The sequence below is a fragment of the Pyxicephalus adspersus genome, chromosome 2, assembly GCF_032062135.1.
Source record: "Pyxicephalus adspersus chromosome 2, UCB_Pads_2.0, whole genome shotgun sequence".
Lineage (NCBI taxonomy): Eukaryota > Metazoa > Chordata > Amphibia > Anura > Pyxicephalidae > Pyxicephalus > Pyxicephalus adspersus.
In genome coordinates, this window is record NC_092859.1 from 36,870,523 (window position 1) to 36,887,326 (window position 16,804).

A 16,804-nucleotide genomic window follows, 5' to 3' on the forward strand; every position below is an offset into this window, starting at 1 on the left:
TTTACCAAAGTATCCAATGTGAGGCTATCTGTGTGACAGCTTAACCTCCCTAGTGGTATTCCTGAGTGTGACCCGGGGTGGGTTTACCATGCAAAAAGCGGTAATCCCGAGTCACACTTGGGGTCGCTTAAAACATTAAAAAAAAACACCGTTGGCGTCCCCCCACCTCCTGCAGGTCCTCAGGGCACGTCTTCTTCCTCCGATCTCCAGCCGGCGACTGCAGAAACGATCTCCGGGGCGGACGTCCATATGGGGCGGAAGGAGCAGCGGGAAATTCAAATAATTTTGTATTGGATTCAATACCAAATAGCTGTATTGAGTCCAATACAAATAAATCTTTATATAATATATATATATAATTATATATAATATACATGCTACTGTACAGTTATATTACATGTTTCACTTTTTTTGTTTTTTTTAAATAGATTTTTGTGTTTTTTTATTTTAAGTTGATTAATAAATGTATAAAATATTGGACATATTTCAGTGAGTCATGCCTAAAAATATAAGCCTGCAATGTAAAATACATTTACATGCAAAAAATGTAACTCTTTTTGCGTGGAAATACGGACAGAATTAGAACGCTGGAGGGAATTAAGCTTGTCTGAAGGTCATTTATGCAACAATGGCAATGATCCCAAGCACACCAGCAAATCTACAACAGATTGGCTGAAAAAGATTTAAACTGTTGCATTGGCCCTGTTGAAACCCAAACCTTAAAGTATTTGAAATGATTTGGCAGGGCATAGGGCAGCTATGCAAAAATGAATACCCACAAACCTCAATAAACTGAAGCAATGTTATAAAGTGTAGTAAGACTTTTTTCCATATTCCAGATTCTAAAATGATTTGTTCAATGTATGTAAGTCATACAGAAAATGATTGCTTCAAGGTATTGCTGCTAAAGGTGTTCTACAAGTTATTGAATCATGGGGTGTACTTTGTTTCTTACACATGGCTTCTCTATTTTGGATTAAGTTAGTTAAATAAATAATTAAATAAATAGACGTGGTAGATGTGGCTTTAAAAATGTCCCTGGTTTATTAATAGAAATTGTACATAAATACTTACACAGAGGAATCTGTTGTCTGCTGGTTTACAAGGTTAGATTTAAATAATTGTAAAACCTGCTAAGATCAATGATTTTACATAATAATGTGCTGAAACAAAAATATCCCTGTCAATGACATTACATTAAGTTTTTTACAGGATATAATACATAGTCAGACTGATTTATTACAGCTCTCCAAGACTGGAGAAAATAGACAATCATGAGAGAACCTGGGCAGTCCAAAAAAACTGGAATGCATCTGGTTCAGGATTGAAAACATTTGTCAATTAATAGCAAATGATTTTTAGGAAATCCATTCCAGGTTTGGTAGATCACCCAGGTTCACCCATGATCTTCTGTAGTCTTCGAGTGCTATATGATTTTGCTTTATGTTTTTAGTTTTACAGAGCTCTAAAGATTCGAATCGCATTGGTTGGGTTGGAGATATGGACTGCTGGAGATAAGTGCAATGTTTCAGAAAACCCATATATGACCTTACGTGCCTTCCTGTCTTACAGAAGAAAGATCTTACAGCACACGCCGCACGACAATGCACAGCTCATAACGTGAGAACATTGTGGTATTACTGTGTCAGTGGGATATGTTTTAAACATTCCCAAGTATATATGTTCATTAAATTAAAATGTAAAAAAAGTCTAATAAAATAACTAACGTTAGTAAATCCAAACAGTCTTTGCATATAAAAAAGCACAGCCTGACAGATTGACACAGCTAGGGTGCAATATATTCATATTTTTATTAGTATGATTTTTTTTTCACAGAGGCCTGGTTATGCCATTGTGATAAGTTTTACCCCTATAAACTATTACTTTTCTTCCTGCAGTGGGCGATCTTTTCATGGAACAACCATTGGGCTGGCCCCACTTCAGGCAATGTGTTCTTCCTTTCAGTCTGGAGGTGTTAATATGGTAAGAGAAAACAAATCTGAATATACTTTTGTTAACCAGGTTAAAATAGCATCTGCAGCTAATTTTTTTAGGTTTTAGGACTAGTTTACTAGGGACTGCTTTACTAAACGGTTAGAACAAAATAGAGGTAGCATAGGCCCTATGGTTCCCCATTCTTTTTTTCTTTCTTTTTCAGCAATGTCACTGTTTCTGCAGAGCTGCTTTGTTTTTTTCTTTTTTTTTTTTACAAAGTATTATTATTTGTGTGTGTTTTTTTGTTTAGCTCTCTCTCTCTCTCTCTCTCTCTCTCTCTCTCTCTCTCATGTGTCACCTAATCAATTTACAGTTAAATTACTCTTGTAGGATCATTCGGACAATGCCATTGGAGTTGCAGCCACGATGGCCCATGAAATGGGACACAATTTCGGCATGAACCATGATGCTTCAGGCTGTTGTACAGCCAAACCTGAAGATGGAGGCTGTATTATGGCGGCTGCTACAGGGTGAGCTGGTAACTTAAATAGGTGGAAATAAATGCAGGGACATCTCACTGTAAAGTATCCAAAGCAAATAAAAGTCAATGTTTAGTCCTTAGATTATGGTCCACTTGTATACTCTTTTTACAATGGTGAATATTGACTGATTGCTTAACCATAATTAACCTAAATTCAAATCAAATGAAACACCTAAATAGAATACTCATGACTACTTTTTCCAGCTGCTTATCACCAGTTCTAAAAGTGGCAAATGAAGAAAACAGGGTGTTTCCAAAAAACACTTCTGATCTCTATTGTATTAAGGTGGTTACTACTATCTGGCGCATTAGAGGTGGAAGTGGTGCTCTTTGATAAATCTGGTGATCACCATCTTTTTTGCACAGAAAGTGTTGATCTTTAAAAAATGTTAAAAAAATATTTAAGGGCTTTATAAAATCAATAAATGTTTCTTTGTGTTGTGTTTGCAGACATCCTTTCCCCAAAGTGTTTAATGAGTGTAATAAGCGAGAGTTGGACCGTTTCCTGCGCTCTGGAGGGGGAATGTGCCTTAGCAATACCCCAGACACAAAAACCCTTTACGGAGGAGCACGTTGTGGGAACGGCTTTTTGGAAGAGGGAGAGCAATGTGACTGTGGGGATATTGAGGTATGATATATCACAATCTATGTATGAAATCTTGGCTCTTCTGCTCTTGTAGAACACTTGCATAAACTGCTAGCAAGAAAATGTAGTTTAATCTGAATTTGTGGTGTAACTTCATATGGTAACTTCATAACTTTGGGTTAGTATTCTAGTATTTAGTTTTAAGTGGATTCTAGTATTTAGTTTTAAGTAGTTAGTTTTAAGTGGTAAATTCCCAGCTCTGCTCTGAATATACCAGACATATGCGCTTCTCATTTTTATCACCATCATCATTTACCCAGTTGTCTGTTTGCTCTTTAGTTTCTCTAACTCCTATTTCCCCCACTGTTTATCCTCCAGCAATGTGACAATCCATGCTGCAATGCCACAACCTGTACCCTGCTGCCAGGAGCTGAGTGTGCACACGGGACCTGCTGCCATCAGTGCCGAGTAAGATTTATCTACTTTGTTATTACCACATGGGCGGAATACTGTAGCCAGCTGTATACAATAATTCCTCCCTGTCACATTCCCGCATAGCTCAGGCCACCTGGGTTCCCGTGTCGGAAGACATCCAGAGCCTGTGACTTGCCAGAGTTTTGTACCGGACGTTCTCCTGTGTGTCCTCCCAACTCCTTCCATCTGGATGGAACCTCCTGCCAAGACGGAGACGCTTTCTGCTACAATGGGAGGTGTCTGACCCACCAACAACAGTGTCGGCAGCTCTGGGGAACTGGTGAGGCCAACGGAACTTTTTATTGTATGAGTTAGACCTAGCATGTGGATAAGTGTTGAAGCTAAAGGAATGTGGAAGGCACACGTACATGGGGCATACAAATGGGACCCTCAGATTAGGATTTTTACATGGAGTTATGAGATGCTAGTCAATTCACAAGGCATACAGATGACCACCAGAAAAAGTATTCAGAAATCTATATTAAAAATAAATTTTTTAAAACATGGAATAGAAAGCAAGTAAAAATTAGAAAGTCATTTACATAAATGTATATTGTACAATAATTAAAATTGCATACTAGCTATAATTATTCTATAGTTACATTTAAAAGAGGAACATTACACAAAATATGATATAGTTTTGGAGGAGAGTTAAAACTTGTCACAATTACATTGCTATGGGTGTCCATTGATGAGATTTCCACTTGAGTCACACAACAAGGACAGAAATGACAAAAGGCCTGAAAAAGATACAGAATCAGCTCCACGTTACTAATAAAATTGCTCTTATTGCTGATTGTTTTTCGTCAAATTCCTCTTTCAGTCTGTCCCAGGAACACTTCAGTATAACAAAGGAAATCTCCCAAATGAGGAGCAGACTAATAGTTATATGTAACAGCTTCACAAATACATTACAGATTTATATCAAATGCCATCTGCATGCCCAACAGGAGCAAGCATTGCCCCGGATGTGTGTTTCGAAAGGATCAATGCAGCTGGTGACCAGTATGGCAACTGTGGACGAGACTTAAATGGTGAATATCGGAAGTGTGAAGTTGGGTGAGTTAGGTACATTTTTTGTAGTGTTTATGGATTCATTTGCTGACCTATTTTAGTACATCTATTTTTACCCATCCTATAGACATTTTAAGTGTGGGAAAATCCAGTGTCTAAGCTCCTCCTCCAGACCTGTGGAGAACAATGCTGTGGCCATTGACACCACCATCACGATACAGGGGAGACGTGTGCTCTGCAGAGGTACCCATGTTTACAGAATCACAGAAGAGGAGGACATGATGGATCCTGGCCTGGTCCTTTCTGGAACTAAATGCGGAGAGAATCAGGTAAGACTCACACTTCTGACTCTTAATTTATGCAAATGTTTAAAGTATATACCCTGTTTCCCCAAAAATAAGTCCCAGCATGATTTTTCCATATTTTTGAGGATGCTTGAAATATAAACCCCCACCCTGAAAATAATCTACAATATATATATATATATATATATATATATATATAAATACATGGACAAGAGGTGCTCATTTAAGGAAAGCGCTATTGCTAGACATGAGAAATTGGGGCCAATGGTTCTAAAGGAAATGCAGTCACAAGAAATTCAAGATGGGATTCAGGGTTTGGAGAGTTATGATGGTGTTCCAGAAGATGATGACATGACTGTATTTAAATAAATATTGATTTTTTTTGTTCAAGAATAAATGTTGATTGTTGTTCATGAAAAAAAAATACTTATTTTCAGGGAAACTGGGTATCATGTTGCCCATCGCAGCCAATCAGATCATTCTTATAAATGTCTGGGGTTGGGTATCCCTGGGAATCCTTACTATTCACTTCATCTCAGAGCCATTCCACTAACCTTCGTGTGTCAGTACAATGCAAGTACCTTTTTGTTGGCTGATCCATAATAAAACGTGTGTCAATTTTTAATGAAGTGATAGATCACATAATCCCTTTAAATGTAAATCAGGTAAAAAAATGCACACTTCCCCAGATTTGTCTTTTTAAAATAAAAAAGGAGAGAAAATACCTGGTAATCTGTAAACTCCTAATTTCCTGTAAACTCCCCCATCCACTTCACTCTTTTGAAATACAGAATGCCTCCCCCCTATTCTGTTATGTAGATTATGGGAGTGGGAACTATCAAAAAAATCCTAACCCTGTTTCTGTCCCAGGGTGACTTGCTGTTCCTTCCTGTAGTAAGGTGAGTGAATGTCACACAGTAGTATGTTACTAGCAGCATCTCTAGGTGAAAGATAAAGGGAAAAAAACTACAGTATATTACTTTGTTGTTCTTGGGGTTAGATATACTTAACATGGTACAAGGTAGGTTAGGTATACTAATACATATCAACAAAATGTATTCAAAAAAGAAATACTGAAAGATTCTATGTGATTGGTACATTGTATACATTGCCTTACAGCAAACAAGTCTGGGTATTCGTTTTTTTTCTGTGTTTTTTTACCTAAATAAAATTGGGGAATGTTTTTTGTTTTCTCTAGATCTGCTTTGAGGGACAATGCCGAAATACGTCCTTCCTTCAGGTGGATGAGTGTACAAAGAAGTGCAATGGAAATGGGGTGAGAGTCTAGCTATACATTCAAAGGAGTCTCCCAGACACACAGTAACACTTGAGTGTTGTTTTCCCAAACTTTTATATTTTTCCAAGACTTGGAATTCAAGATGTTCTTAGAGCATCAATTTGGACAGTAATAAAGGGCTAAGCTACAAAAATATTGAGCTACCTAAAAGTATTAAAATAAGGGGCCTGGATTTGAGCTTGAGGACCTATTACGATCTATGTGAGCTAACACTCTTTATATCAAGATCATACACTGCATTAGGACAACCCACTAAAACTGTATGAGCCACCAATACACCCTACCATGTTTAAAAAAAAAAGCACATGACATTGATCTGCATGCTACAACACAGGTGCTTGCCTTAGCGGGTTGCAGTGCAATTGGATAGAATGGCTTTTTCCCATAAGGAGCAACTGGTGCATCTGATTATCAAATGGACTTATAATGCAAGGAATGCCGGGAGGAAGGCATTATAACAGACTAAGTACAACTTGCAAACGACTTGATAAATTAAGTTACTTGATTCGGGACATGAGGTATTCTTGGTTACTTGAGACTTGACTTGGGACTTGGTGTCAAAGACTTGGGACTCGATTTGGATTTGAAGGTGGATGACTTAGTCAAACCTCTGGCAGGTTCTAACCTGATACATTATAGGGACCCATTTATTCAGAAAGGCATTTTTTTTTTTTTTATAAAATGATGATTCTTTTTTGTATGGTTGTGTTAAGTGCTTTAATTGCTTTCCATATTCACACTTAAGTGCCAATAATCACCTCCAGTCCCTTGAATGGTATGACTCATCTCTATATTTCAAAGCCTGATTTATAGCCCACTCATTACAAATGCAAACAATGAACATGACTGTTTAAAAGTGCTGCCATATAGAGGAATAACCTAATATTATATATAATATTTGCTGTATCTTTTCCTGCCAGGATAGAAATATGGCAGCTACCACTAATGACTTATTTCAGGTCCGTGTGTCATCCTCACCCTTCACTTTCTGATAGTTTGACATCAGAACAAAAACATTATTGTGCGTTATTACTATAATTTGCACAGTTGTTGATTATACAATGAAAGAAAAATAAAGCTGATAGCCCTGGAGCTTGTCTGTTTCCAGAAGAAAGTCAGGGAGGGCAAATACTATATTCTTCTGCTGACAAGTTTGTTTTCAAATTGAAGCATATGGTTTCTCCAATTAAACTTGACTTGCTCTTCTATTTAATAGGTGTGCAATAATAACCAGAATTGCCATTGTTTTCCTGGTTGGAAGCCTCCGTTTTGTAACCAGACAGGAAATGGTGGCAGCATAGACAGTGGACCAGTACCTGCTGGGGGTGAGTGTTCTGTTTTCCATCTGGAGAGCAGGGGGTATTGTTCATTGAATTTCATTCCTACAGTTATGCAGGGTGAAAAATGTATCTGACATGGCACTCTAATAAGGCTTGACAAAAGATTTTTACTTTTGTTCCACTCACTCTTCCTGTACAATTGTAAGGTTATCAGTAAGTGTGGCTGAAGCCAGGTGTCCTTAGAGGCAGCAAAAAGTTAAACACTTTATTGAAAACATTATACACTAATCCGTTTAATACATCTTTTCCCATTTCTAGGTTCAGATTCTGTGGTGCTTTGGGTATTTCTTCCTATATTACTGCTAGCTGGGATAGCAGTCACTGTCTCCGTATACCTTTACAGACGCAGGTGCCTGAGCAGATTCCACAAATCAGACAGTAGTCCTATAGCTGGCTACCTGCACAAGAGGTAAATGGCCTTTCATTTCTATTGTTTGCTGTTGCCTTACTTCTCATTGTCCTAAAAAAAGATGGCTAGACAGGATATGATCCTCTGATCAAATATAAAATATGTGATGAGACACCTTGACTGAGCAACAATAATAATAATAATAATAATAACCTTGACTGAGCAACACGTCAGCCTGAAATAGCAACACTAAAACTGAACTACAGAAGAAATATATTCAGTCCAGTTATGTATTTAAAAACAAAAACAAAAAACACTAGACCTTGAAGATCAGCTCTTTAGGCTGAAAACACAAAACGTGTCAAATGCTACTAATGTTATTTGAAAGATTGTACATTGTTGTTATTATTGTCATTTATGACTTTTAATCAGGATATCTAATAAATATGTAAGATTTTTTTGCCACATAACTCCTTGCTTTCTATAGTAGTTCAGCCTTAAGGAGCTTCATTCATTTTTTCTATATATGTTGTATTTTCTAGGAGGTGGCAACACAAAAATTTTGTTGGCATAATTAGGGTATTTATAGTGATCTGGGCTTCTTTTTCCACCACATCAATCAGACAGTAAAGCAATGGCCCTGATTTATTAAAGTTCTCCAAGGCTAGAGAGAATACACTTTCATCAGTGAAGCTGGGTGATCCAGCAAACCTGGGATGGATCTGATCCAGGATTAAAAACATTTGCTAACAAATAGCTAATGACTGTTAGGAAATCCATTCCAGGTCTGCTGGATTACTCAGCTTCACTGATGAAAGTGTATTCTCTCCAGCCTTGGAGAACTTTAGTAAATCAGGGTCATTGAGTCAAGGTGAAGTAGTTAAACAAGCTGAAGTCAGGGCAGGTGGAAACCAAGGCAAAGTCATGTAACAGGCAGAGGCCAGGGCATTGGAAATGCACAGCCCAGTGTACATTGTGCACAAAATTACAAAGAAAATTGTTTCTAAAATGTCTAAATTTTAGGCTGAAGTTCCACAATAAAAAATATATTTTGAATGTAGCCAGTATAAGTATCTGGAATGTTGTTTATTTTATTTACTGTGCTCTGGAGGGAAAAGAAAGACTGTGAGTCAATCAGCAACAATGCCTAAATTAGCATAAAAACTATTATTTGACATTCTTGATAAGAGGATTAGGTTTTTGCCACTCATAGAAAACATTGGAAATAATTCACTTTTGTTTCTTTTTATGCCCAGTGACAGCAATGATAAGTGCAAAATCGACCCTACCTCCAGACACAGAGCGGAGACATCAGCGGTAAGATCCCAAGTGTTTTTATGGTGTCTTTCTAAAATCTGCTGAGGTAAGAGGAGTGTCAATGTGAAAAGAATTCCTTCAAAGTCTTTCTCTAAAAGGAAATCCCAATGTGCGCAGCTCCTGGAGCCCCAATGAGGCTAGCATTATGTTTCCCAGTCTAACACAGGCAGCTATAAAATAAATCCAAAGGCAATTGTTTTTTCCTTTGCAAACATTGGGGAATAAATAATATTTATGTGTATTTATATACTGCTAACATATTTTGTGGCACTTTAACACAATATAACTTTTGTATTTTGTGGGGTTTTTTCATTTCCTTTCCTTTCGGTCCCATAGCAACAATAGAAATGAGATAAAAAGGATTACCTAAAAATCTCGTCCTATTAGTTGGCAAGCCCTTTTATCCATTCCAGGTTTGCTAGATTCTCCTATGATAGTCTAACTTCACCAGTCTTGGAGAGCTTTAAAAAAACAGACCCAATACCAATCTGTCATACAGGTTTACAATACAAGTACATGTTTTTAAGGACAAAGAATATATTTTTTTTTCTGTTCCTCTATAGGGTTTAAAAAGCCCAGTCAGTTTACAGTCCAACCGAAGGGCAGCAGATCAAAGGTCACCATCCATTCATCATCCTCACAGCCGACAGTTTGAAAGTGGAAATACCAAAACTGCATCTCCAGTAAGAATACCTCCACCTAGCAGGCCGGCACCACCTCTTCCACCTCCTAAGGTAAAGCTACTAACTAGACAGCTGGTGGGGATATATGTTAAGCCGCATACACACCTGCAATTATTGTCGTTGGAAAGGATCTTCACAATCCTTTCCAACGACAAAAGACTGAAAGATGCATGATTGAGTGCTGTACATACATCACCGTTCTGCTCTATGGAGAGGGGAGGGGGAGAACGACGGAGCGGCACCCTGCTGCACGCTCTCCCCCTTCCCTTGCATTACGATCGTTTGTCGTCCATCTTCCGTGGATCCGCCAGAACAGTTGTTCGGATGATGGACTATGGGCGCTGTACACTTGCTCAATTCTCGCCCGATAATCGGTTTAGGGATGATATAAGAGAACCATTGGACGTGTGTAGGTAGCTTTAAGCTTCTTGTAGGTATCAGATGATCATTAAGCTTAACGTACAATAACCTTTACTGTAACCCCATTTTTTCTGCAGTTTTGTGACTGGTCCTATATCATAATGGGTTCCTCTGTGTTTCTCAATGATTTGAGGCAGGCTTTACTCCAGGGCAGAACAGTGCTCTCTTAAAAGGCGTGATTTATTAAAGCTCTCCAAGGCTGCAGAGGATACACTTTCATCAGTGAAGCTGGGCGATTCAGCAAACCTGGAATGGATTTCCTAAAAGTAATTTTCTATTTGTTAGCAAATGTTTTCAATTCTGGACCCGATTCATTTCAGGTTTGCTGGATCACTCCGCTTCACTGATGAAAGTGTATTATCTCCAGCTATGGAGAGCTTTAATAAATCAGGCCCAAATTGTGAAAGCTGCTGTGAGTTTGATTACTGTAAGACTGTGAGTGTGATAACACTACAAGTCATAGGCCATCCTCCCTTTATATGCTTCATTTTCAGGTAACCTAAACTGAGAGTTGCACAATACTGTGTACACATGTTCTTTTATATAAAGGCCCCAATGCAGGAGGGGTCTACATGCCAAGGCAAGAAGTGATACTTTAGTTCAGGTGGAGACGGTGTGAATCTGCCCTGGATATCTCAAACAATTGATAACAGTAAGATCTTCCAGACATAATTTCCAGTTCTGTTCCTGCCCACCTAAAAATGGTGGGTGTGCCAACGTTGCTGGGTGCATTCTCCATAATATAAAATAACTAGAATACATCCTAGTGGGACATCCTTACAATTGCCACACCAAGAACTCAGCAAAGAGATCTCAATAATAGAATCCCTGGGAAAAAAAACATTAACCCCTTAAAACAGAACTAAAAATCCTATTCTACTCAAAGCAGATATCCTGATTCCTGGCAAATTGAAAGACTTTTGACTTTGACAACACGTGGTGTCTCTACTTGAGTGTTTCTATTCTGCAAAGCTGTTTCTCTGCTAGTAAACTTTCTGTAGTGAGGTTATGTCATTGATCAATGTTATGTTATTGATGTTATAGGAAATATAAATGCAAATATTCAACTTATTTTGCAGGTATTACAGCCCCCCAAAAGAACACCACCACCCCTACCTCCAAGTAGGATGCGGCACACTGCCAAGTGAAACTGGAGGGCCAGTATTACAGGGACAAAAAGAGTCTGTGACTCTGTACTGATTCTAAACAGGACAACTCATGTCTCGAACAAAAAGTCTGGAACGGATGTGTAACATCTGATGTAAAAAACAAGAAAAAAAAAGAATTTCCGTCCAGGATTTTGATCATCGTCTACACACACTGAAGGCAGCTATGCCATTGTGTCTGTGATATTAACAATGCACTATATGGCTGTCTTAGTTGTGCTTAGGTAACTGATGCACTAATGAAACTTTATGGACTAAGTGCTGTGAAAAGTCAGGTCAGGAGATGAATTGTATTGGTAGGAAGAGACAAAAGTAGGAGAAAGGAAAACAATGATAATCTTTATACAGCAAATCACATGCAGCGCAGCAAAACCATAGGCTGTCACCAATTAAAGGTTCAGTCCAACTAAAACTCCTATTTCACATCTAAGTGGATACTGGAGAATGAAATCTCCTAACGGTTCCTTACATCTCTAAGTTTAATGCCAAATTCCAGTTACATATATATATATGAAAAAAACAATGAATATGGTTATTTATTAAAAAATCATCAAATATATTTTAAACTCAACTAGTAAAAATAACTGAATGTAACTTTATTTCAGCCTCCTGTAAAACCCCTGTACAGTGAGTGTTCTATATTCCTGTGTGGTGACAGGAAGAACCAGGGAAATGCTATGTAGGCACAGGCTGGGGATTAGGGTGGTGACCAGGATAGTTGGGTCACCAGGCTGATTGTCTTGTGTAATACGGTTATGCAATTTCAGAGCTGGATGAACAAAAATACAAATACTGTTTGCAGGTAAAATATTTTCCTTATATATATTTCCACTGTGAACGTTTGGGTTGTTCTGTAAGATACTTGTACTTGAAATACAGGGGCTGCACATCTGCATCATTAGGATGCCTTTTCTTTCTGCTGGACTATAAAATTGTATTACATAATGGAGAGTTTAAATGAAATATGGGACCAGCTGCCCCCTGGGTATGGAGATTATAAATGATAAAAACCTAGCTAATAACCCTTTCCAATAGACATTACCTACAACTGAAACTGATTTCTGATGAGCTGACCTTTTTAAGGTTTAGTGCTATTTTTAGTCTCATCGAGGCATTTTTTAGTACTATCTATAGGGTAAAAAAAATAATGTAATAATTGTAGATTATTTTTATTTCCTAAAGTCAAAATAATTTCTTTTAACAATTTCTTTTAGTTTTTATTGCTGTTCAGACCTGGGTGGGGTGATTTGACCCCACTTCCTGTTCCTGTTCAGCTGGAGAAAATGATAGAGAAGAGATTGTCATAAGGATGAAAAAACAAACTTAACAGATGTTCCTACCCATTCCTATTTTACTCTATTTACTTTAAATAAATCAAGACATTTCCCTTCATTGGACAGGAATTGAGGGAAAATCTCCCAAATTGTGACAAAGACTGAAATAAAAACCTCATAGAAGAACTTTTCCTTTCTTCCTTTTTCTTTTTCTTTTTCTACAGGCTCTATGGGAATCTTTTGTGTCAAATGGAAAATGATCAACTTTTGTTTTTTGCCTTCTGGAATATGGCGGAAAGTTATAGATATTAAGACTGCAAACATGTGATAACTGCAGCCAGACCTCCTCCCATCTCTTAAAGCAACAAGCCATAAGTGAACATTTTCCTATGGATGTAAAACATATTGTAAAACCCATACATGACACAATAAAGCAATCCTATATACAATGTTAGTTTTTTCGCTTCTCTGGCTATATATTTCACAATAGAAATATATTCATATGAAGTTATAGTAAATACAATGACCTTACCATATACATTTTAGTCCATAAAGTAAGGCTTAACAACTGTGATTACTAATAATGAAAAGTGGTACCTCTGGCAACCAATCAGAATTCAATTTTTTGTAGTCCACATTAGAGAAGGCAGACTTTGAACTTGTTCGTGGCTAAACACGGCTATTTTTCCTTGAAAACTTGCAAACAGACTGTTTTTAGCTGCACTATGTTCCTAAACATCCCTGGGCACATGAAAATTTAAATCTCATTGGTAAAACATGAAAAAAAAAACTTATTTCAAGTACATGTGAAAATAGGACTATGTATTTTTACTAGTTTTTTAATCTGTGTTATTTTGTCTTTCAATGTGTTTTACCAACAAAAACAGTGCAACACAATATTTCCGAGCCTATTATTCATCAGCTGTTGCAATTATGAGATTTTTAGGGCTTCTGGGTAGCTGTATAAAGTTGTATAATGTGTACAGAAGCTCTAGGTGCTGATAGTTTTTGAGACTTATGGTTGACAAATGATGTGTGAGGTTAATGGGTTATGCTTTCCATGCTCCACATTTCTAGGACAATCGCTTTCTGGGCAAAAGACCCTACAGCTGTCACATTTTCCTAAGGCGCACTACATATAATGCTGCTACAGTGATGAATTTGATGTCATTGGCGTCTATCTAAAAGGATTCCGTATAGGAATATATATAGGAATAGCCACCTAAAACTAAACCTAAAATGTAGCACCTAAAATACCCCCATTATAGTAAAAATGAATAATCTAGTGACGGATAGGAACAACTCCAGAATAAAGCTGTTTTTTTCAGCTTGGTGCCCAAAATCTAACTAATTCACTGCCACTGGGCACCACACTTTGGACAACAAAAAGCATCGGATTTGACATTTTTGAGCAATTCTACTTCATCATTGCATTTTAATGCTTTTCTAGCTTAAGTTTTTTCTTTAAAACAAAAGCTCATTTTACTTTGAATACATTTTTTTGATGTATTATAGACAGATCTGCAAATCACAGAACATCTCAAAGACACATGGCCCTGGAGGTCACATCTTACATTTTTTTTAATTTCTTTTTCAATTCTCAAATCTCAATCAAATGTTAGCATTTAGAGTATGATCTATATTTGCTCTTGTGTTGGGTTATTGTAAGCCTAATGTAAACCTTATAATGACAATTGGTGGGAAGGCATCTTTCCTACCTGCAAATCATATGTGCTTGCCCTCAATTTCTATGCAATGGTTGACTTTCTGACCCTGTAGCCACACGGCAAAGACATTCAGGATCTGAATCTTGTGTGTAAAAAACTATCACAGGAGAAGAGGGAGTTGTGTTGAAGGAGTAGTATTATATATGGGTCATTTCTCCACTGAAAATATCTTTATGATTTTCATTAAAACCAACTGATCTTTTTTATGTCATTAACGTATACCTATGCAGTAAAGAAAACACCAGTTGTTTGGAAAAGCTGTAAATGTGTCAAAGAGTGCTTTATGTGCTGGGAAACAATAGCTTTTGCTCTTTAGAAGATGCAGTCTTCCAAGCTATGTGTGCTGCTGGCCAGGATTTGCTGTAGACTGTAGATACCCAAAACTGGCCAATACTGCTGCATGCAATCTGAGAATACATGTCAGGACCTAAACTTTGCAACTGGAGACATCTAGATTGTGCACATACACAACAATGCATTTCCTTCCTCCAGATCAAGAGATTCTGCACTAATAAAGTTCTCCTTTAACTCCACAGGGTAATAAAATTATTTGTTCTCACACATGGAAGCTTTTCCTTTGGTAGGATAAAGCAAGTGTGATCTTCTAGAAGATGTTCAACTAATACTGCATTGCTTTTTTATGTTTTATTTTGTTACCTCTGTACTAATTTATTTTATACATTCTTCTTTTTTGCAATTTACTGGATCGTTTTTTTTTTTACAGCTTTGCAATATGTAATGACAACACACCTTGTTTGTGGCAGATCTTGTGGTGCACAAAATAAAATTATTTAATGAATTGTTTGTTTTTATGGACTCTTTTCAGTATACTGACATATTTTATATATTGTATGAACATGATATGTATTGAATCTTAAAGTGGACCACTCTTGCTCTCCAGCAGCTGGTGTGTCAACAGGAGATGCGGACCCCGATTACACTGGTCTGAAATGCCTTTTAAACATTGTTGAGGCAAGCTGGTCCCCAAGCTGTGGACTTTTGACACTCATTGTGCAGCTCTTGGGGCCCCTGCAGTCAGCGTTCTCTTTTGGTGTTCACTCAAACTATTAAAAAAATGTTCTTTGGAATATCTAATGGTTAACAGTATGAATAATTTACTTCTCTATTTTTACTTTGTGTTGCTGATCTTTTTTTTATATTTAGGTTTATGTTATTACTTTCCTTTTGTATAATAGATAATACATTTGTCTAAACATCAAATGTGCCACACGTTTCTCTTATCTTTACGTGTGGCACAGGGAAACATCAAATGTGGCACATGTAAAGATAAGAGAGTGGCCCAAATGTGAATGCATTGACATAATAAAGTTTTATTAAAGTTTTATCTATAAAATGGCATCCTTAAATTGCAGTCAGATAATTTCCTAAATTTAGAGGATTCTATCTGTCTACTGCATGCTGGAGAGAGCATTTTCTCAATTTCCACTTGGACTGATACATAGAAACATAACAGAAATTTATAATGCCAGTGGCTGCCTCTGAAGCTGCTCAATTCCAGACATTTTCTAACATAATCAAGTACAGGTACTCCCCGGGTTAGACATCCGACATACAGACAACTCCTACCATTTCCCCGATTATAAGGCACTCTCTTATATTTTTTGAAATGCCAAAATATGCCCTGGGTCTTATTTTCAGGGGATGTCTTATTTTTCCATGAAGAAGACTACAGTACACATTTATTGTTGAAAGTCACTCATGATCACTCATGTTCCATTGATTGTCCCCTTCTGATCACTCATGTTCCATTGATTGTCCCCTTCTGATCACTCATGTGCCGTTCATATTCCCCTTCTGATCACTCTATGCCATTGATTATCCCCTTCTGATCACTCTATGCAATGATTGTCCCCTTCTGATCACTCTATGCCATTGACTGTCCCCTTCTGATCACTATGAAATGATTGTCCCCTTCTGATCACTCTATTCCATTGACTCCATTGTCCCCTTCCGATCACTTACCCGTAATTAAGTGCAGGGATCTCCGTTAGGGCAGGGATCAGCAGCTTGCTTCCTTGTTCAGAATCGCGGGGGCACGTGTGCAGGCTTTTTACTTTCAGTTTGGCTCAGGAATAGACACGCCCTGCAGCCAGTATCAAAGACACACACGCTGCAGCCAGCATAAAGGACACACACGCAGGATCAGATATCTGGAGCTGTCTTATAAACGGGTGAGTGTCTTATTTTAATTATTTTTTTAAAAATCGGGGGTGGCTTACTTAATGGGGATGTCCTAAAATCGGGGAAACACAGTAGATACAAACGGGCTTCCCTGCTTGATTGTGCAGCATGGAGGCTTGGAGGGGGGTGGTTTGCATGACTTGCAGAAGAAATCTTTTGCTAAACACAGCTGAG

At 37.6% G+C, this 16,804-nt stretch overlaps 1 protein-coding gene across 1 annotated transcript in view; it reads left to right on the forward strand.

Moving 5' to 3' along the window:
• The window catches only part of ADAM19 (ADAM metallopeptidase domain 19), a 40,739-nt gene extending 25,529 nt beyond the window's left edge, over positions 1–15,210 (forward strand). Inside the window, exons 9-22 of the mRNA XM_072400437.1 lie at positions 1,454–1,620; positions 1,899–1,983; positions 2,326–2,465; positions 2,927–3,104; positions 3,441–3,530; positions 3,621–3,816; positions 4,487–4,595; positions 4,678–4,879; positions 6,054–6,131; positions 7,369–7,477; positions 7,751–7,901; positions 9,098–9,158; positions 9,722–9,892; positions 11,341–15,210. Coding sequence (XP_072256538.1) covers positions 1,454–1,620; positions 1,899–1,983; positions 2,326–2,465; positions 2,927–3,104; positions 3,441–3,530; positions 3,621–3,816; positions 4,487–4,595; positions 4,678–4,879; positions 6,054–6,131; positions 7,369–7,477; positions 7,751–7,901; positions 9,098–9,158; positions 9,722–9,892; positions 11,341–11,409 — 1,806 coding nt within the window. The 3' untranslated portion in view covers positions 11,410–15,210. The remainder of the gene's footprint in view (positions 1–1,453; positions 1,621–1,898; positions 1,984–2,325; positions 2,466–2,926; positions 3,105–3,440; positions 3,531–3,620; positions 3,817–4,486; positions 4,596–4,677; positions 4,880–6,053; positions 6,132–7,368; positions 7,478–7,750; positions 7,902–9,097; positions 9,159–9,721; positions 9,893–11,340) is intronic.
• Positions 15,211–16,804: the final 1,594 nt, after the last annotated feature.